This window comes from Pezoporus wallicus, unplaced genomic scaffold (genome assembly GCF_028554395.1).
Source record: "Pezoporus wallicus isolate ANWC-B61680 ecotype Strahan unplaced genomic scaffold, APGP_CSIRO_Pwel_v1 contig_2132, whole genome shotgun sequence".
In the NCBI taxonomy this organism is placed as follows: Eukaryota; Metazoa; Chordata; class Aves; order Psittaciformes; family Psittacidae; genus Pezoporus; species Pezoporus wallicus.
Window position 1 is genome coordinate 1,373,620 of NW_026637551.1, and position 22,436 is coordinate 1,396,055.

Consider the following 22,436-nt stretch of genomic DNA (forward strand, 5'->3'; position numbering starts at 1 on the left):
AGGCTGCTTTCAACTTTTTATTGAGCACTTAGAAAATTTGAACTTGCAGAAATGTGGTTTTATAGCCAAACAGCTATATACCAGCTTGGTACAAGCTCCCACCAATTTCTTTCCATTTGAAGTATTTATCAAATGGCCAAGTTCAATGTTCTTTTTTTATCTTAACAAAAAAACAAGAAATTTCTCAAAGGCAGCTAGTAACAATCATCTCAAAATCTCTGAACATTCATGATGAATGTGACACTCAAGTTTTAGTGTAAAAGCTTTCTTATTACATTCAAATCTTGCCCAAAATTTTATAAGAAATTTTGTTTTTTTCTATCATGCAAACATGAACAGGGTATGTTTGTGCCAAAATACAGAGATCATAGAAGACAGCACCTGTTGTTATGTTTTCCAGGTAGCCGTAACGAGGACCTTGTAAAATCTTGAATATTATTTTGTCATCCTCTGTATTGGGGTCAGATGCCTTCAGGGACCTGGCAGTAATGTAGATCCCATAATTGCCATTCTTCAGCAGTTCCACATCAGAAGAGCAATGGAGGTGAATAATTTTTGGTGCCATTTTGTCCAAATGATCCACCTAAATCAAGGTTAGAATAATGGATATTCATTTCACAGCATCAGAATATTCTCTGTCTTACTTTCGTTAAAAGCACTGTAACCTGCTACTGCACTGTAACTGCTACCTTAGGGTAGCAATAGCCACTTTGACTTGCAGTGTACTCCAAGAGTCTGATCACCAGTAAAGTACTACTTCCCATGAGGTGTTTCCAGGCCCACATTGCCCGGTCACTTGATGTATGCAGTGGGCTACAGCACACACTGGGGAGGGCAATACAAATTCTGTGTACCTCTGCCTTGATGTCCCACACTCCCCATAGTCTTTCTCCTTTTTGATGTAATTTTTTTCATAGCAAAACAAGGGCTTCTCACCAATATTTTACAATAACAAGCTTGGAAACCTAAAGATTATGATAATCGTAGTCATAGACATGGCAACTATGTCTCCTAAAATCTGTTCCACCTTTCATAACTTCTAATGAATCTTCTAGCACTCTGCAACAGTTGTTGCTGGTTTTATACCTAATCTTCTGATGACACAGCATCATTGCTCATCATGTAACTTCAGACTTCATAATAAGGAAAAGTTAGGAGCATTTTCATTAGTATCAGTGTTTTGAAAACTACAGAATTTTGACATAGAGTGCAACCAGGCCTGCTTTTCATCCTGAAACATGCCAGATACATACATACATAGAAGAAGCACCTAAGCCTATGACACAGTGGGAAGAACTTGAAAATAAGGAAAATGGGAAGTGAACAGAAATAGTCTAGTAAGGGAAGGAAGAATCAGAGCAGGCAAAGACTACCAGAAGGAAGACAGGCTGTCTGGCTGTGGGAGCAAAGTGTCTGTAATTCAAGATTCCTGTGATGTGAAGATCAACAATCATGCTAGTGTCCCTCACATGCAAATCAGGGAGTCAGGTACCAAGTGGGTAAGCAGAGCAGGAGGAATTTCATTCCTCCCAACAGCTGGGCTCAGATTTAGAGTTGAGGTTTCTGTGTAAAATATTTCAGCAAATATAAGTACATACTTATATAAGCAAGATGTCTTTTTTTTTTCTCAAACAGTCTCTCTCTTTGAACTCTATAAAATTCTTTGCCTGAGTTAGTAGTTAATTACTTTTAATTACATTGTGGCAAGTAGTTAATTACTGATGGAACACAGAAAGCAAACATTTTAGCTGACAAATACCTCAGTTAAATCATAAACTGCAGCAAGTACCAGTTCTCATCAAAATTACTATGTTTTCCACCTTACCATGCTATGTACCTCTTTTAAGTAAGCCTGTAGTCACACTTGCCTGAATGGTGAATGCCACTGGCTCACTCTGCACCCTCCCTTTCACGATGAATCCTTGATTTGTCCTATCTGTTGCCACAAATGTAAATCTGTCAATCTGGGAATCCCCACCTCCGTGCTTGTATGCAACATCCCTGTTGTCCACATCTTGCTGGGTGAAATTGTACTGCAGTAGCACAACCCCTCGGTAATAGAGATGACCGTATTGGGGCAGCTGAGCCAAGAGGAAGGTAAGGTTTTCTTTGGCAGTGTCTGGGTCTGAAAGCTGCAGGAGGTCAGGAGAAAGGAGTGCCATAGTGCCTTCCACTAATCTTAACCCCATGTTCCTAGACAGTGTGGGTAAAGCTTGGTCGACTGCCTCCAAGGAGATCTTGAATGTCCCGTGCTTAGTCCTTATTCCATTGCTGATGATGAATCTGGCAAAGAGAGGCAAGGTAGTCTTCAGCATATGTTCTTGATTCACCATGTACTGAAATGAAATGACAATACACACCTTTACTACAGGACTTGCCTGTGTTGATACTTTAAAAGTAGTAGAGCTGGTTCGAGCTCAAAGCCAGGCTGTGGGTGGGGTGGGTGTATGACTTAAAATCATGAAAGCAGATGGCTAGGTATATGTCAAGAGTTACAATTGCATCTGTAGCAATCTGAGTAGATGCCAGAAGAATGGCTTTGAGGATGTACTCATCAACCTAGTAATCATAACAGAGCTGATCTAATCTGCTACCTTAGATACAGATGGAGCAGATCTAAAATGGCAGGCTGGCTGCGGGCTTAGTGCACCCTCTGGCTTACATAAACCTTATGAAGTTGATCTTGTACGGGACACTGTCACAAACAGTTGTTTCAAGCACTACGAGGGCCAGCCTAACTGGCTGCTTTTCACATAGCATGCTTGTACCATTCAGAAGTGAAATGGGAACTGGTTGACATTTAAATTACCTGCCTCTCCTTGCTCTCTTGGCTGCACAGATCAAAGAAGTATTTAAATAATTAGAGGGTCAAAGCCTGGCCTATTGTTGCATGCCTTGAATGTAAGTGACCTTCAGTTAGGTCATGGAGTAACTTACTGTGTCACGCAGACTGTCCATCTAAAATTACTCACTGCCTTCACCAATGCTTGATGATTAGGCTTGATCAACTTGTAAACTGGCAGTATGCCATGTAACAGATGGGAATGAGCATAGGCAGACCAGGAACTATATAGCAGTTAGAAATATGTTTACTGAGGATGGTATTCCCAGCTGGGAACCTAGAGACATCTGTCTGCACTGACCCAGTGCTATTGTGCCAATAGTAAAAGGGTTGTGCTATTAGTAATTTAGCTGAAATCAAATACAGAACTAGAATGATCAATAGTGCAATGCTAAGTCAAAAAGGGGCAAAACACATTCAGTCAAGACCTTAACCATTTCTCAAAGAGTCTACAAGATTGCAGCAGAAGTGAGTTTCCTCTGGTTCTTTTGATGGCTGTAAAATAATTTGGATGATTTAAGTGAAAGACTTAGATAATTCCATTCATGAAACTGAAGACTCATCCAATCTTCTACAGAGCACCAGATAGGAGGAAACCTCTGGGATATATATCAGACTGAAATTTACCATGCAAATGTCATACACCATTTAATTTCACAGGTGGTGAACTGCCTGTGTCCAAGATGTCCTTTTTTCTGCACTTTGGGAGATTTTGGTTATTTCTGTTTTATGGCTGCTTCGTCATTTCCTTAGGAATAGAGAGCAGCCAATATTCTCCTCACCCTAATGAAATTCAGGGGACAAATCTCAGGCACATTTAGGAGGACATGTTGCGTGATTTGATTTCACCATTACCAACATTTCATGCTTTCTGCAGTTTGATGGCAACAAAGTTGGCTGCAGGACCTACCATCTGCCATGGCATTTAAAAGATAAAAATGGAATCATAAATAGTGCCAGCTTATTACAAAATCGAGCCGGCATGTCAAAATGGAGGACATTAGCATGTTCTTTTCATATCCTGCTGCCAGCATCTGATGTCAGGTTGCTAACCACTTGAAGTTGTCTGTCCAAACAAGCACTGCCAAATCTTTCTTCCAAGCCACCAGCACCAAAGAATACAGGCAAATTTATGTCTGAAGGAAGTACTTCAGTGGACAGTAAAAATTTGATCAGTTAATCCCTCCTCCCCCTATAATTACCCATGTAATTAATGTAACCATTCCTTGTTCAAGTAATCATAATACTCTACCACAATATTTGTATGTCTACACAAAACCAAATTCTTTTCAAATGACAACATCAAGGATACTAATTATTGTGATTTAAATAGTTATTGAATATCAATATTTATTAAAGCGTTATAAACTCACTTTTATAGGCTAGTAATCTTACTTTTCTAGTTTTGTTCATAGCCATTGACCTAAACAGAAGACACTGGGTTTATCCACATGCATGGTTTCCCTGGAATCATTTGGTCTGCTTTTCGTAAGTGTGGTATAGAGGTCATACTCACTTAAGCCACTCCTACAGCCTAGGGTTGGCGTGACTGCAACCTTGCTTATATAAGCCAATCCTAGTTTTGGTTGTAGTGTTTCACAATCGAGAAACATAAAGCCAGAAAATATTTGTTCACTTTTTCTGTTACAACTCAAGTAGATAAGACAAGTATCCGTTACATGGAATTTAGTGGGAGGGATAGTTTAAAATGTTTAAACTAAGGAAAATTCCAAAATTACTTTTGGCTTAATTCTAGATAATGTCACCTGAGCTGCCCCATGTCATAGGGAGATTTATTTAATGTCTCCATGCCCTGCTTGCTTGACTTTCCTGCAAAATACCTCTCAAAACGAATGACACAACATGCTCTCTAATCTTCATCATGCATCATGGAAAATGCCATTTACATCAGGAATCTAGTCATAATAGAGTGTAAAAAGTGGTTGTTTCTAAATTTCAACACTTAGAAGACAAATCCTTAATTTTTCTTGGTCAAAATTGAAAAAACAATGAACTTTTCATTTTGGGTGGAAAAACTGAATTTTGTAGAAAGTTCATTTTCTGTCAAAAAATGCTTTCAGACAAAATAGACAATGCTAGCAGGAAGCAAGTTTGTTTGTTTCTGAGAGGTTCTTTTCCCCTGAATTTTCTCTCTTTTACAAAACCGTCCCTGAGACTTGGAGCAACAATGTGTATGCTTTGTCTTTACCTGATGATAACTCATTACATCATTTCACTCTATAAACAAGGGAGGTTCATTTAAGAATAAAATAAGGAAGTATTCACTTTAGGCTAAGCAGACCCAAGAGGAAAGTTCAGAACTGGGTGAAAGTAAACAAATATCTCTAGGCTGCTGAACTGGATCTATAGGTAACAAGGTTTACCTCAAAAATCCGATTGTCTACATGAATTTCTGAGCTATTGTGATGTGAAAAATAGGTTAAGTGGACTGATTTTCACTTTGTTCAAGAACCATTTATGGATTCAAAAAGCCTGGAGCCGAATTAGTATGATAAGTAAGAATAGACAAGAAAGAAGCTATTCAATACCTGAATGGACCAGTTTTACCACATCCAGCTGTAGCAAGAAACCAAAGGAAAATTCCACAAAGTATGTTCTGAGTCCTTCTCCAGCACTTATATCTTTACAGATGTGTATGGGTGCTATAATACTATTGACGCTAGTAGGATTGAGTGAATGTGATCTGGCTACAATTTCAACATCAATTAGAAAATGCATTTATTCACAACTGTGTATATTATAGTAGAAATATCTTTGCTATCTGAATACTCTGAATTCCCACAGGCTTTCCACCTATTTTTAATTGTTTTTGTTTTTTCTGTGTTGTGAGTTTTTCTGAATACCGAAAAAATCCAAGGGGGAAAGCTCAGGAGGTGAAGTGTTTGTTATCCCTTACCTGAATGTATCTTCAGGAACAACTGCCTTTGTATTGTGAACATAGCAAACTATCTGTCTTACTACATCCATTTGACTGAAGCTTGTAATGGGGATGCCAGGATAGCTGACATACTCTATTTGTCCATACTGGGGTGGGGAGGTTATCACATACAGAAGTTCCTCTGGCATGTCAGTACCATCCAGTGCAAGGAGGACGTCGGTTGTAATGTAGCCCTGATCCCCTTTTGGCACTGTAAGAGGCTTTATAAAAACAGCAATGTCTCCTGCAAGATAGACAAAACACTAACATAGTCATATTAAATCATAAGTTGATCTCTTTTGCATTATTTAGCCACATGCAAGCCATCACCAGCAGAAAAATCATAGGGCGGTATGATTATAGGGAAAGTCAGTCTGGAAGGTACTTCAGGATCTCTCTAGTCCAACCTTCTGCTTGAAGCAGGGTCAGCCATAAGATCACCCATAACAAGGTTGCTCAGGTCTTTATCTATTAGGGCTTGAAAACTACCAGGGATGGAGACAGCACAACCTCTTTGAACTTTTTTTCCCATTTTAGCAGTGTCAGGTTAAATTGGTCTAATTTCAGTTTCTAATAAGAATGCAATAAAGGAAGAGGGACCATAAGAATAGAGCATAAGCCTGGGAGACCTAGCTGTTCTTGAAAGGCTTTTTGTCTGCCTTATTACATTCTTGCAGTTTTCTTGTGCTTTTATTCAAACATAAATCTAGTTTCAGAAGGATATTTTCAACTCTATTTGAAAAGTAGCTGAGAGTCCTGAGAGGCAAGGTGCAACACACTGCCTTAGGCAGTGCCTTTTCCAATCCCAGGGCCACTTCTTCACCAGCAGGAGCATCAGGGCTCTGGCCAGAAGTGAAATCCATGCAGAGACCTTTCAGGATCTGCAGGGAGACTTGTCAAGGGTCTATATAATGTTCAGGGAAGTATCAGGACACATATTCACATCATCTTTGTTTCAGAAACAGGCTGTAAAATGTCAAGTCTGACAGATCTTTACCCTTTTCCATGTCCTTGATATTTATGTAGAACTCCACACCTGGGGACCTGTTGTACCCGTCCCACAGATAAAATGTAAAGCTGTCTTGGTTCTTTGAGCCTATAGTTCCCATATGGACATATCTCACAAGGTTCATATCCAGGTCTTCCTGACTGCACTTCATTCCATTTTGGAGACTTATCCAGCTTTGGCCTACCTGGAAAGAGTAAACACCCTTTATTAAACAGATAGTCACCTATGCATCCTTCTCAGTTACTTTTACTCCAGGAAATACATTTCTGCGCACTTCTTTTTGAAAACCAACAAGATGAATATTAAATGGTTCCTGACCTAGCATATGTTTTCTATTTCTTAATTTCACAAAGCTGCCTTTGGTTCCTTCCTAAACCATACCTAAAGGGATATCAGAAGTGAACCCATGGGAAACTTCAGGAAATCAGAGAAATTGAGAGCCCCAGAGGTTGTCCTTTGATGGAAAGAATTGAATTGACAAATAAAATTTCCTGCTTTTCTGAAGATAGCACAGTAGCTGGACTGATCTGTGTATTTGACATTTAGCCTGCAGTAACAGCGTCAGTTGCTTTGGAGCAAAGCTTATCAAGGACAGAGAGCTCAAACACACATGGGTTCCCTGAATGTTCAAACTGTCAGACTTCAGCCAGTGAGTGGGATCCCTTTAATTCACAAGTCTCATGTGAGTTTTGGTCATGGACCTGTTGGCATGAGTCCAGAGGAGGGTCATGAAGATGCTCCAAGGGCTGGAGCACCACTCCTATGGAGACTGAAAGAGTTGGGCTTCTTCAGCCTGGAGAAGAGAAGGCTCCGGGGAGACTTTAGAGGAGCCTTCCAGGACCTAAATGGAGAAAGCTGGAGAGGGGCTTTTTTGTTAAATCAAGTAGTGACAAGACAAGAGGGAATGGCTTTAAGCTGACAGAGAGTGGATTTACGTTAGACATCAGGAAGAAATTCTTCATGATGAGGGTACTGAGGCCCTGGCACAGGCTGTCCAGAGAAGACGAGGATGCCCCATCCCTGGCAGTATTCAAGGCCAGGCTGGATGGGGCTTGGAGTGACCTGGTCTGGTGGAAGGTGTCCCTGCCCATGGCAGAAGGATTGGAACTAGATGAGCTTTAATGCCCTATCCAACCCAAATTGTTCTATGATTCTATGATCCTGTGATCCACAGGTTCTTACAAGGATCCAACATCAAAATACTTTCCATACTTATGGGTCTTAAAAAATGATTTATTTTTTTTTTTCTATTATATATGCATGCAATTTAAAAGAGGTATTTCCTCTAACTTTGTTCCTTCATGTGGCCTATATTTGGTCATTAATGGTCAACTTTCCTTCCATTTCCAAACTTTATTTTCTGCCTTTCTTCTTTCTGTATCCTTTTAATCTTCTTCCTTTTTTCCCTTCCTTCCCCTTATACTTTTTTTTCTAGCTCATGATTTATCCCTCACTCTTTCACACACATCTCCCTCCATTCTTTCTGAATCCTGAAGTAACTGAAGTAATGGCTTCCTTGTCACTTTTTTTGATCAAGAACTTTCCCCCTTCACCTCTGTCATCTTTGACACTTTGTTTTTGCCCTCCACGTGCTGATTCTCCCAGCGTCTCTCTCCATTGTCGCCTTAGATGATCTGCTATGCTTTTCACCCTCTCCTTCTCTTGAGGATCTGGCCTTTACTGTCAAAGCCTGTGAGACGGCATCGTTGCTTGGTTCAAACACTCTTTCAACAGTCAAACAGGCCATAGCTGTCTCCTTCAAAATGTGACAGACACTTGGGAGAAAAGGAAGATGAACTTCATTCTATCCAAAAAAGAGAGAGTTGTTTGCATGCCTGCTTTTTGTTGAAGTACAAAGACTAACCTTGAGCTGAAGCTGACCGTTTTCTGGAAGTCTTTCAAATATATAATAAATTCTCTCCCTGGGGGTGTCTTTATCTTCTGCAGACAGAACAGCACTGGAAATTATTCGAGTTTCGCCCATGTTCACCTCTATATCATCCTTTCTGCAAAAATTGAAAGTCATGTATTGATGCAGTAAAAGAAAAGTAACCTCTCTGACAATGTAATTTCTCAGACCAGCTTCTCCTTAGAATGGTGAAAAATAGCAAAGCAGATACACACAGCAGTAAGGGATTTATCACATCTGTCTTAATCTGGAATCTATTCCACTTACCCTCATAAAATCTATAAGAGGGTGGTGTAAAAAAATAGGCTGAATTGTATATTACTGCTACGATATTAATACTGGCTCCAATGAACTGATTGTACACTAAAGACTGTCTTTCAACTGACTAGTCTGTCACTTAAAAAGGTACTTGAAAAGGTACTACAAAGGTGTAACCAACTTCTTCTTTATGCTGTTTCTAGCACCAATATCTCATCTTGAGAAGAAGCTTTCAAGGGGAATGTGCCAGGGCCTTACCTTCCCCAAGGGCACTCCTTGCTACAGGATGCAGTCCAAGAGCTGACAGATTGAGCTTTTGGCACTCACTGTTTGCCAGCTAAAAACATCCCATTGCAAATTCTTCAGTCTGTTCACCACCACTAATGGAGATGAGACCTGAAACTCCCTGAGGTGAAAGGGTGTCCCCAGATCAAAAGGTGAGAAAAAGCTTACAAGTATTGTCAAATGTTCACCTGTAAAACCCTTCAGTAGCGTAAGGGAGCTCCTACCCCATGGCAAAGATGTCATGACTGAATGTAGAAGCTAAACCACTCCAACGCCAAACTGAACACATTTCCTCAAAGCACTACTGCTTAAATACTGGGAGCATACTGTGTATCAGTGGAAGAGTAACAGGCAAGAAGCAGTAACTTCTTATAATGAAATAGATATTTTTCAAGTAGGTGGCTCACTGTGTGCTGCTCATCACAGGAGTGGCAAATGGTGAGTTCTAACAACACCAGATGAGGCAGCAAGAGTTTCTGGATCCAGCTGGGCAAACCTAAAAACACTTGATTTCTTGTACTCCATCACCTTCCTTCAGAGAGAAGGGGTGGAAAATGTTGTATCAGTCTTTACCATATGAGGAACAAATAGGCAATTATCAGTATGTGATATGAATTCATAAACTATATCATTTATTCTAACAAGAAATGGACACTCTCTCTTGTTAGCATTATGTGATCCTTGATAATCTTTCAACTATAAAACTAAAATTTGTTAAAGCAGGAAGCTCTGCACAGTAAACAAAACAAAATATTCAAAATTCTCTGCAATGGGAAATGTATGTCTGATCTGAAGGCAGGCCAAATATCCTGAGGGATCAGAAATGCCCACATTATTGGCAGCCTGCTGAACAGACTGTGAGTCGTTTCTGAAATGCAGACTTCAGAGGTTCAAGCTATGTGCCCAAAGCTTTTGGGTTCCCAGCTCCCCATCTGCCTGACTGGGACTGGAAACCAGGCAGGAAGATGGAGGCCCTTATGCTCTGTAGCAGAGCATTAGCTAAAAAATGGGGATCCAAAGGGAAAAGCCCCTTGTTAAAATGTCCAGGAGGTCCATCTTTCTCACAGCCAGCTGCCTATCTGCAAATGGTAAGCCAAGCAATTTCTGAATATGTCTATTTCATTTCTCTTTCCTAGTTTTGAACTGTAAGGGAAGTTAGCATGCATCTTTTCAGAAGCTGAATTATAGCTAAGAAAAGAGAAAATAAAAGAATCATTAAGATGAAAAGCTTTCCCCTGTGAGGCAACGAGGCATCAACTTTGTGGATTATCTCATGCCAAAATACATAAGTGCTTTCAGAAAGATGTTTTAGACATGCAGTTGTCCCAGGGAAGGGCAAAGCAAAGTAGCTGCAGTCAATACCATGGTGGTCAGTAGCTGGTAGAGGTGTGCAAACATGACAGCTCTCTGACAAACATCTTCAAGTAAGCTGTAAAAGGCAAAATAAGCATGCTCCCCCACTTTTTTTTTTTTTCTCACTGTTCTTTTAATGTTGAGCCACATTAAAGCATATCCTTATTTCACTAGAAATGTTTTTGTTGAACAAGCTGATAGAGACCCATATGGAAACATCTGTATTGACATTAGTCTGTGATTCTCCCCATGAGTTGCCAATTTGCTGTTTTGATCACTTTTGGATCATTTTGTCTAAACTTATCCCTCTGTCAGAGACAGGAACATGTGGCTTACTTGCTCAGCACTGGTTTCTCATCATTAACTGGAATGACCTTTACTGAAATGGTTCTGATGACTTTATGTTTCCCATCTGATAACTGGATTCTAAAGCTGTCAGTGAGGTTTTCGGAATTGTCATGCATGTACATCAGCTTCATTCCTATGCAGGGGGCGGTGGGAAAAAGAAGAGAGGGAGAAAAATGGAAAAATCAAATAAATCTGACTGCAGCAAAATCTCTCACATCATTTCTTTCTGTTTTCCCCTCACCCTTCTTCCATCTCCCTTCCCCACATGACCTGTCACAGCAAGCTGGTTTCAGCTACCAGAAAATAAGCTTGGTGAGCCGATGATGTTCATCATTGTCTCAAAGACACCAGCATGACTGGAGAAAGGAGTGACTCCCTCCACAAAAAGGTCTCTGTTGGTCTGAAAAAAAGGCACATTTCTTCTCCTCTCTTCATTCCAATTTATTTTAACAGGGACCATAGCAAGGGTGAGACTATCAGGCAACACTCTTCTGTGCCTTAATTCTCAGGGATCTTTAAACAAGCTTCAGGGAGGACAGCTGACCTTGTGGCTGTGATCATAGCCAATCAGAGGATCTGGGCTGACGGTAGCTTGGTCACCATTGTGGACGGGAAAAGAGAAAAACCAAGCAATTGGAAGAGAAACAAAAACAGCACTTGGGAAGGCTGAGGAATTTGGGGTGAGAACTTGACACTTCTGAAGGTTCCTATTAGGCAACAGAGAAAAAAAAATCTCTCCTCAGGTTTGGAAGGGGCATAGTTCCCAGGAGAATCTGCTCCAAGATTTTGCCAGGCACAGAGGTGAGACTGAATGGTCTGTAGTTTCCCAGGCCTTTCATTTTCCCCTTCTTGAAAATGGGGATTATATTTCCCTTTTTCCAGCCATTGGGAACTTCACCTGACTGCCATGATTTTTCAAATATGATGGACAGTGGCTTAGCAATTTCATTCACCAGCTCCTTCAGGACCTGCAGATGGATTTCATCAGGTCCCATGGACTTGTGCGTGTTCAGGTTCTTAAGATGGTCTCGAAACTTATCCTCTCCTACAGTAGGCTTCCTAAACATCATCTTGGAAATACACATAAGGCAAGTGACTAAATAAGTGCTAAAGGTTTCTTACTGTGCCACCTTGCCTCATTGAAGAGATGAAAGACCAATGTCAGAAGAGTGCTGCACCTACCATTCTTCAGTAGCTCCATGGAAAAGTCATGAACAAGCAACTCATGGCTGTGGTGGTCATGGTTGATTAACTGTCTGTAGTATAGAATATCTTTGCCATGAACTCCATTAATAAGGAACCCGTACAGAGGCCTCTGTACAACCCCAAATACCAAATGGTCTTGAGGCACATCCAGATCAACTGCATTGATAACAGAAAGATCCAGCTCTTTCATCTCCCCTTCTTGAACCTAAACACGAAAGAAAAAAATGTCAAATTCTTTTACATAAAAGAATCTGAGAATTTTAGCTCAGTTTCCTAAGTAGGTTGTTACTGTGTGTGAGTTTGTTTTCTCCACCCGTTTCCCAGTCGCTTTTGAATCAGCTACTGATTTCAACCACTTTAAGTGACATAGAGAAGTAAATGGTTGCAGTGATGAAAAAAGAAGGTGAGATAAGGAGTTTGTAATGCCCCAATTAATAGAAGAGCTGTTAGGTAAATAAACTTCATATTAAGTGCCAAGGAGAAAGAATTTGAATATATAAAGGTATGCATGTATAAATAATTGATGCATATACATTTATACAAGTCATGCATTTTTTACTTCACAGTAACATTAGTTTACACTGCCTTAGCATGGTTGCTAATGTTGCTCTTCTCAAGAGCCCCCTCTGCCAGGGGAAGGCAGAACTATTATTTATTTTAAAATCAGTCTTCAGAGAGGGGACAGGCTAAGCCCAAAGCATAAAAAAACCACAGGAAAATATAAAAGCTCTTGAGAAACCAGAAGCAGCATGAAGATCCTTCTGCTTTCCAGATTATGTGTTTGTTTAAAGATTGAGCACTTTTTTTTTCTCTTAATTGAAAGTTACCAGAGCTGTGCACTAGTACAGTCCCATTGCAGCTCTCTGTTACCAGTTTACATGGGATTTAATGGGGCTGTTTCCTGAACTAGGCTGAACTACATGAGCAAAGGAAAGATGTAGAGGAACAAGTGTCAGAGCAATGTTCTTATCTATGTGAAAAAGTGTTTTCTGGTATAAAATAATTCTGTAACAGACATTTTGATTAGTTCCTTACAGTAATATTTCCTGCTATGAATTCCGGGACTTCATCATTGGTTGGGTTGATCAGCACATAAAATGGAGTCTTTGCGGAGCGATGCAGCCCATCAGTGACATAAAGCACAAAGTGGTCTGCTGTTGGTTCCATTTGCTCATGCCTGGCTTGTACATAGTTTATATTCAGAGCTTTCAGGTGCTTCAGCTGAAATGAAGCTAGATATTTTAAAGAGATTATGAGTTAACACAATCTTTTCCAGCCTTCTGGTCTTATCATAAAAAAAATCTGAAACTGTGTAGTTCTCAAAGAAATATCTTGGATTTTGCAAGGGTTTTTATAAGTTTTCAATTATTTTTTTGGCTGAAAGAGTTACACTGCAAGTTACCGCAGGACACGTGCCCTTCCCTTGAAACACAAATGCTGCTTGTGGGACTGCAACTTTATGCTTCCCAGTTCAGTCTGCAGAACAGAGCTCCCCCAAAAAGACCCAAATGATGGGTAAGACCTGGGCTCTAAGTAGTTAAATTGATTTTCACTTGACTGATCTGGTCTAGCTGAAAGTATCCCTGCTGATGGCTGTGGGGTTTGGAACTAGTGGAATTTTAAGGTCCACTTCAACACTAACGTTTCTATGACAGACCAGGAAAATGAGGACCAAAAGGCTCAGTGGTTCCGAGTGTCTGCCTGGAGACACTGGTAAAAGCTGGTAGCATTACAGAGCATGCCACAGTCCATTTCACTGAGGATGAAACTGCATTATAGTGTTTGAAGATGGGCAAGGGAAGACACCCAAGCCAACCCACATCTCTATCACTTCTGTTACTTTGTCTTGAAAACTAACATGGGACCCAGGCTTTTCAAGTTCTCAGCTAAAGCATTTAAGTGACAGAGGTTTAGGTGAAGGGAAGTGCAGGATCCTTGCATGGGGGATTGAAGGCAAAGGCAGAGAGAGAGCAGGTTAATGTCTCGTATTGTCACTTCTAATCGACTGCAGCTGGAATGCATAAAGCAAAGACTGGGTTATTTACTTCAAGTGCTAATTCTTCACATTTTCAGATCTGTAGTCTTCCTTTGAACTCCTCCCTCACAGTCCCATTTGCTCTGCATTTGCCAGCACCTGCCTTCCTCAATAAGTCCATATTAATGTACACACCACCAGAGCCCACAGCACCAGAAGCCCTCTGTATCTCATCTACTTGATTACCGTATGTCACTAAGACTTACCTATACTTATACCAATGTTGCTCTTCTCAAACCCAGGAGAAGGCAGTATATTTTCAATGTAACCAAACTGAGGAGGAGAAACCAAGACAAACTCTAAGTCATCTGCAGTGGTGTCAGGGTCAGTGGCAAGCAAATGGTTTGTGGTAAGGGCTGCTGAGGAGCCCTCCTCCACCACAAACCTTGCACCTGCGCACAAACAATATGATAAGCATTATTGCTCTTTTAGCTCATTTTGCTGTCGCTTTTGTTAATACAAATGAAAGTAGTAACTAAGGGGGAAAAGACAACAAATACTGAGTTACCGAGGGGGTTTGGTTTAAGGTTTTTTTTCAGTGCCTACACTGTTAACCCTACTTTTGCCATCATGTATGTAGAGAGGAAGGGGATCATGAAATTATTTTGCTGGTAAATCATTAGGTATAGTCTATGTGCTGCTCAAAATCAGTTGTTACCTGTGTTAGTCAGAGCATTAATTATATGAGAGCTGTTCTGAATTGTTCATAATGAATAATATTTCATGCAACACTGCTTAATTTCCCTGTTGGGACAACGCTTCATTTCCAGAACATTACTTGGGTTAAAGCCTGCCAATTATGAAACTACTCATACATATGCTTAGATATTCTCTGAGATACATAACATATATTTTATGCTAACAAACAAATGACACTGAAAAAGGCAGGCATAAAGAAAGCATACCTTTATGTGTATACTACAGACCTCATTGAAAGCCCAGGAAGTCAATGGAAATTTTGCACAATGAGGTCTGTTAGGCTACATGTACATTACCAAAACTATTTCCATTTTAACTAAATATTTTTGATTTTGAAAAGTATTAGTAAAAATATGGGTTCAAATCTATTCGATTGATTGCACATATAACATAAATTTGGCTTCATCTATTAACAGAGTTAAATATTGGTATTAAAAGATTCTCTCCTTTTATATAAGGGCCAGAGTCTAAATTTCTTTTGTAGATTTTACATGTAAAAGTAGATAGATACTTACTTTATGTTATTGCATAAACAGTGCATATGACTATTTTCTGGACCTAAGTTCAGTTCAGAGAGAAGATATTGATCACTTTTACTCAGACATAGCTTACTATAATGGTTTTGGCTGAAGTGGGGTTAATTTTCTTCATAATAGGTTGTATGTGGCTAAGTCTGGGATTTGGGCTGCAGTGTTGGTAATTCAGCAATGTTTTGGTTACTGCTGAGGAGTGCTTATACAGCCGAGGCCTTTTCTGATTCTCACACCACCCCACCAGTGAGCTGTCTGGGGGTGCACAAGGAGTTGGGAGGGGACACAGGTGGTGCAGCTGACTCTTACTGTCCATAGGGATATCCCAGAGCATATGGCATCATGCTCAGCCTGCAAAGCTGGGGTAAGAAGTAGGAAGGAAGGAACATTTGGAGCAATGGCGTTTGTCTCCCCAGGTAACCGTTAACATGGAATGCTTTCCTGGAGATGGCTGAACACCTGCCTGACCGTAGGAAACAGTGAATGAATTCCTTGTCTTGCTTTGGTTTGCTGGGTGGGTGGCCAGTGAGTTTTCCCCTTTTAATGCTGCTGTTTCTCTCCCCAATAGCACCAGGGGGAGTGAGTGAGAGGTTGTGTGGCGCTTCGTCGCTGGTTGGCGATAAACCATGATGCCTACGTATGTGAAGCAAGGGACATGCATAGGTGGAGGGGAATAGATCTGAACACTTATCTCTAACCACATGATTTAAACATGCAGCTGAAGAGCCACAAGCAGTTACTCACACTTGAACCTGCAGCTGAATTTGGTGGCTATACTGTACTAGCAAAAGAAAAAAAAATATCGATGGATATTCTGATTCAAAACTGTTGTATGCTGATCTCAGGTAACTCTTTCTGATGATAAAGAAAAAAATCCCAAATAAACAAACAAATAAGTAAAATCCCTGTGTCCTTAGCCATTACAGTACTGCGTAAGCCCACATTATAACTGTGTAGTGAGAGGAATCTTTCACCAGTTGCAATTGATGGAGGCTGGTTGTCCACTGGAAGTACAGTAATGTTAAGGTCATATACTGGAAATGGATCTTGAAGCGGAACTGGAGGAGAAAGAGGTCCATCATAACAGCAGTCTTTCACATCTATGCCAGCCTCACTGTCAGAGACAATGAAGGTTAAGATCTCAATGGAAGGAGTCAGGCCAATCTCCCCACCTGGAAAAAATATTGCAGATCAGAGTAAACGTTTTACCAAAGCTTCATGAAGAATAGTTTTGTATCCTGCAAGGACAGTCTGCAGTATTCAAAATCAGAAGAAAAAACAAAATTACTAGAATTCTTAATTCTGGCTGGTGGGGGTGCTGTTTAGTAAAGAATTTGGTTTGCTGTTTGCAATTAAGTTTAACCAGCTTCTATTCTAGAATAAAAGGGTGCAGAAAAGTATGCAACTAAGTATTACTAATAGTTATAACATTATTCATTCAATTTTGTAACACTATATTGTAATAAAATTGCTAGTAGTACTCATAATTCTGTTCTTTGTTCACTAAGGCATTTGCAAATCATACATTCATGCAGAGAGTTTTTCCTTCATTCCTTCTCAAAAAATGTAGGAAAAGGTCATTCTTTTAGATATGTATATACGTATATATACTCTCTCTATGACAAATGGTAATATCCACAGTGTTTCAGAAGAAAACATTTTTGCACACCTAAAAATGCGTGTATTCGTATATGCCTCTTATTCCTACAAAATGGACTATAACAAGGGCTGTGCTTTGTATGTGTACTTTTTTGCAACTGTATATTATGCCCATATGTAATCATGTTGAAAATGTGGGCTGATACAGCACAGGACTGGGAACTACCACCCCTTGCAAGAAGCGTCTGTGGCTGAATGCATTTCTCAGCATTTCTGGCAGCCTGTGTCTTGCGTTGTTGCAGGATATTTCTAATATGCTGTCTGCAAAGAAGGGACAGTGATTCCCACCATCTCTTGTGATATCTGCTGTTAGAACATTTGACTGGAGGCACATGCAGAAATTTGGGAATGAAAAAACGCCAGCACTGCACCCATGAAAGCAAGTTTCTGCCCTTCATTACTCTGAAAAACACTGCCATTGAAATAATGTTCCTGGTATCTTTCGGCTGCTGAAGAAAAATTTGTTATGAGTGGCCATAATCAAGTACTTGCTTCTCTTCTCAAATACCAGCTGCTTATTTTAGATGGGGCCAAGCCTGAAAATTTCGCATATATAGCACAAAATTACAGACTAATTACATAGAAAACCACAGCCTTTGAAAAAAGAGAAAAAAACAAACAAGACTAAAGCTGTCATCAGAGACATAGAAGACAACCTCTTTAATGCTAATAAAAATATGACATTAAATAGGAAATAGGGTTAACTGGCCCTTGATTTCAGTGTGTAATTAAAAAAAAAAATTTAAAAAAAAAACAAACAGTTTGTTTTTTTTTTATTTTTTACAATAAAACCACAAAATAACATCTTTTTAGCATTGTGGTTCTCCTGAAGAAAATCTGATCATCTACCTTGTGGTACAGAAAGACTATAAACAGTCCAGAAATGGACAGCCATCTAGATTGGAGAGGCAAGCAAGTAGTACTTCAGGCTGTTAGCAGTTTTCTATTAAAACACGGCATCCCAATTTACAGTATTACATCCCTTTATTTAAACATGACTCTGGAAAAAGGTTGAAGTGGGCTTTTTTAATGTCATGAAACAAATAAAAAGGCTCTATTTTGTACCTAATTCAACAGTAATACCCCCCTTCCGAAAAAAAAACGAAAAAAAATACCAAACAAAACCAAAAAACTGCCGAAGATATTTTACCAGGAACAATGAAAGAAATCCTCTAAGGTTATGATATTTCCATGGAGCTGTTCTAATAATTTTTTCACTTCAAACAGGGATTTGGAGAGCTCATTAAAACATTTGGTAGTTTTATATCATCAGCGCTCTTTCAAAGCCACCTTATTTTTTTCCCTGGACAAAACACATGTGGTTTCTCAGCAGTTCCTGCTGAGCTTCTGCAAAGATTATATGAATTCTGGTTAAGATTTCCTTCCAGAAAACTCTGTGACCACCTTCCAGCCAAATTCTATCATGAACTCACTTACCGGTGTGCTTATATGTGACTAAACCAGAGATTACATCAGCTTGGGTGAACCGATCCACAGCAATGCCAGCTTTCCTCACCAGCCCATGATAGGGCTGGCGAGCCAGAGTAAACATCAGTTTCATGTCATCACTGTCTGCATCTGTGGCATAGATGTACTCTGAGGAGAGGACCACTTCTTCACCCTCTAGGCAGTGGAGCACGGGAACAAGGCCTGTCTGTATAACAGGTGGCTCATCATTCACAGGCAGCACCTAATCAGAAAAATAAGTTAAGATCTTTTATCCTTCATTTCAATGGAAAGCTGTTGTTTTAATACATTGCCTTCCATACTGCTCAAACCAGCAGTATGGTGTCACGGCCAGAGTACACTGAGCTTTCCTATGAACCAAATGAAACCAGCTGAATTAGGGTCACGTTAAAAATTCAAAGACAAAAATAAACTGAACTAGATAATTGCAGCCTGAGAAAAATCTCAGTCCCCAGATTTAAGTACATAGAGAATAATTCCAGGTTAAAGAACCCAGACTAGAGCAAGTGCGAATGCCTTTCAGCTAGGACAGGCCAAATGTCTCAATTTGCCACATAAACCTGATGCCTAACAAGTCCATTATCTTCCTGATGTCTAACAAGTCCATTATCTTCCAGTTTCCAAGAGAATGCAAAGACTTTCAGACATCAAGCTTTACACTCTTCTACAGAGTCAATTGCTTTCAGAAATATGTAACACACTGACCTTGACCTGCAGAATGAACTCTACAAAGTGGATGCCATCTGTAGCTGCAAAGAGGATATCATCAGTGAGAGTCTCAGAGCCATTGTGCCGATAACTGTGAAGGAAAAAAAAAGAAAAGAAGAGCTACACATATTTCACATAGACAAAGAAGCTCTGCTTTCTGCTTTCTGGTCATGACAGAGTCAATATGGATCCTTCCCAATATAAAAAGCCAATCCCTGTGCCAGTGTGTCCATCTAAGACTGCTTATTCTGGATTAGGATGTCTTCAGAAGACTTGTGGGGTCTCCTACATGAAGAAAACTGCCAATAAAAACCAGACAACAGCTGGGAAAAAGGTTTCACTGAGGCTTTGTCATCCTTGTTCTGGCTGCTTGTGAGATGTCTGCCAAGCATGTATGCCCTTGCTGTGGTAGGTGCCTACTCTGACTACTAGATGGAAATGGAGTCAGAGAGCTCTTATTCTGCATGCATGTAGGAAATCAAGTCTCATTCTTGCCACAGATATATCAGCAGCATTTTCATCTCTGGGTTAATTAGCGTTAATACAAGTTTTCTTGTAAACTCACAAAGTTTAATAAACATGTGATTTCCTTAAAAGAAAAAAGCTGCAAGCCACTGCCTTCTTCACAGGAGCTGCATGTCTGAATACAGAATTTGCTTCTTCATCTGCATGGGGCAGTGCTATATAGGGAAACCTATCTAAACCAGACATGGTCACTAGCTCCCACTTTCTGGCGACACAGCAGCTTAGCTTCTGCAGTGATTGTTGCAGTCCTGAGGATCAGCCAGCAATCTTGGAGCAGCTCTGCCAGAGCTGTTCTATGGTGAGTATTGCTGGCTGCAGCCCCTGCACCTCACCAATTCATTGCAGGGCTTTCACTCATCTGACTGGAAAACTCAGCCACTGTAAGAGGAGAAGACAGCCACTCTTCTAACCTAACTGCCAGGGTACGCAGATCCCCACAGGAAAGCCTGTCGCCCTCATTGACAGGAATGCCATCCAGTTCCAACGTCCCATGCTGAGGCTGTCTCTGCAGGAGGAGGAGGAGATGCTCCTGTTTTGTGTCCACATCAGAAATGAGAATGTGTTCCTCTGTGACAGGGCTCAGGCCACCCTCTTCCACTCTTAAATGGTTTGTATAAACCTGCATGGAAGAGAAAATGCTTAACTCTCTTTTCTATTGCACTTCCCAATATACACCAAATGGCAATTTCAGTTTGCTCCAGTGTAACGTATGACACCTTAAAAAATAAAATGCCAATGGCTGTGTTAGGAAAACCTAAGGAATTTACTAATAGCAGGCGCTACTACACGCAGCCCCTTCTCCATCCTGTTCAAGGAGGCTCCTGGCCTTTATGGGCAATAGGCAGAATAAAGAGGAAGGATGCATTTTGTTAACCAGGATATGGCATACATATTTTTGTACAGCCACTCAGGCATTGGAGGTAGCCCTCAAATTATTCAACACACAAAATCACGTTGCACACTCACCACACTTTCCCCTCCACTGTAGTCCCAATGCAGGCTACATTTAATGCACTGAAACCCTGATCCCATGGAAGACTTATTTTTCATTTCAGTCAGAGCAAGACCTCTTTCTGCATTTCTGTTTCTACTCAGAGCCATTTCCAGTCCTTTCCTCTTGCCTTCACCACCACCCTACCTCTGGTGCTTGATTGTCCACAGGAAGAATTGTAATATTGAAGCATATCCCATGCAAAGTGCCACCATGCTGATTGCTGACAGAAAAAATAAACTGGACATGCTGAGGTTCAGGCCCGATGTCCTGCAGCGGTGGCATGTAAGCAATTTTCATATAGTTCACAGCATGCTGCAAAAAGAGAAGAGGGGTGAAGGTAAGAAGAGATAATGAGAGAGCCATAAACCCATTATTTGGGAGAGCCAAAACTGACATTAGGGACCTTTCTCACCCCCCGATTAGATGGAATCTGAACTGCCAAAATTAATTCCGTAAACTTCGCATCTACTCTTTGTATACTGGCAATACCTTGATTAAATGCATCTTTAGTTACCAATCAAGTAAGTACAGGTTCAAATACTCAAACCTGTAGCAAAAAGCACAGGCACAGTTTATAAATGTTGACAGAGGTGATGGCCTGTCTCCTTGATGGATCCCTTTATGAATGCTGGCCCAAAAGCCTTTTCTAATGAAATGTTTTCTTGTAAACTAATGAAGTTTAACAAACACACAGGAACTGCATGTCTGAATACAGAATTTGCCTCCTCCTTTATTTTCTTTTTTCCAAGAGAAGGCTGCTGAAAAAGGCCAAAATAACCACCAAAATCTGGCATCCAGACACCCATATTAGGCACCTGATTAAGGATTTGTAGGCTCAGAGATCCCATTATGGCACTGCGATGATCATCATTATCATCTATTACAATTACCTTATCAATACATCAGGATATAAACCAGGGCACTTTACTAATATTCGTAAGACATCCATCAGACTAAGTGGAAACATAGCAACAAAATCCTGAAAGAGGCCTCTTTCAGCCTGTATCAAATCTATTGGTGGAGACACTGAGAATAAGCAGAAAACTCTCAAGGCCTCATTTTTTCCTTCATCTTAAAATCATGCTGGATCCAAACACAGGCTACCCTAGGAAACTGCAGCCCCTGCTGGTTTCAGAAGGAAAGTTATGTTTACATGTTGCAGAACTGAAGCATAATGGACATTTCTTTCAAAAGCTGGAATTGAATTATAAAAGTTTTTATTTTTAACCTCTTCCTGCCATAAAGAAGCTGTATACTTGTAACTTTCAAATCGTTTAGAACAGGTTTTAATGTCAGGTAATATATAACAAACCTGAGCAAAGGACCGCAGTGCAAGAGCAGCAGGGTCCTTGACTAGTTTGGGGATGGTGTCCACCATAAAGAGCTTCCCAGCATCTGAGTGGCTATACAAAAATAAGTATGTCACATCCTGGTTGCAAAACTGAAGAACAGGAAAACCAACAGTCACATAGCTCAGTCAGTCTTGCATTTCAAATTAAATTCCCACCCAAACTATATTCTTTCTTCTGTACTTTCTATTCATGTAAACATTATCACAGAAAACTGACTACAAAAAAATGTGTATCAGGATGGTCATGAAAATTTATTACATACCTTTTAAGCAAGCTCTGGGTTTGATACAAGTGTGTCTCTGTACAGCCCAGATACCAA

At 40.2% G+C, this 22,436-nt stretch overlaps 1 protein-coding gene across 8 annotated transcripts in view; it reads right to left on the reverse strand.

The window, feature by feature from the left end:
• The window catches only part of FREM1 (FRAS1 related extracellular matrix 1), a 64,275-nt gene that overhangs the window by 18,914 nt on the left and 22,925 nt on the right, over nucleotides 1-22,436 (reverse strand). For 2 of the 8 annotated variants that reach the window (XM_057406255.1, XM_057406256.1), the window contains 15 exons: nucleotides 22,078-22,168; nucleotides 20,910-21,077; nucleotides 20,182-20,390; nucleotides 19,244-19,337; nucleotides 18,509-18,761; nucleotides 16,387-16,584; nucleotides 14,390-14,575; nucleotides 13,184-13,380; nucleotides 12,125-12,353; nucleotides 10,931-11,075; nucleotides 8,654-8,795; nucleotides 6,778-6,973; nucleotides 5,760-6,024; nucleotides 1,869-2,283; nucleotides 382-583 (listed from right to left, as the gene is read on the reverse strand). In XM_057406255.1, the coding sequence (XP_057262238.1) occupies nucleotides 382-583; nucleotides 1,869-2,283; nucleotides 5,760-6,024; nucleotides 6,778-6,973; nucleotides 8,654-8,795; nucleotides 10,931-11,075; nucleotides 12,125-12,353; nucleotides 13,184-13,380; nucleotides 14,390-14,575; nucleotides 16,387-16,584; nucleotides 18,509-18,761; nucleotides 19,244-19,337; nucleotides 20,182-20,390; nucleotides 20,910-21,077; nucleotides 22,078-22,168 (2,990 nt within the window). Of the gene's footprint in view, nucleotides 1-381; nucleotides 584-1,868; nucleotides 2,337-5,759; nucleotides 6,025-6,777; nucleotides 6,974-8,653; nucleotides 8,796-10,930; nucleotides 11,076-12,124; nucleotides 12,354-13,183; nucleotides 13,381-14,389; nucleotides 14,576-16,386; nucleotides 16,585-17,439; nucleotides 17,608-18,508; nucleotides 18,762-19,243; nucleotides 19,338-20,181; nucleotides 20,391-20,909; nucleotides 21,078-22,077; nucleotides 22,169-22,436 lie in introns of those variants that run through there. The other 6 variants (XM_057406257.1, XM_057406258.1, XR_008971812.1 and 3 more) reach the window with 6 other exon arrangements.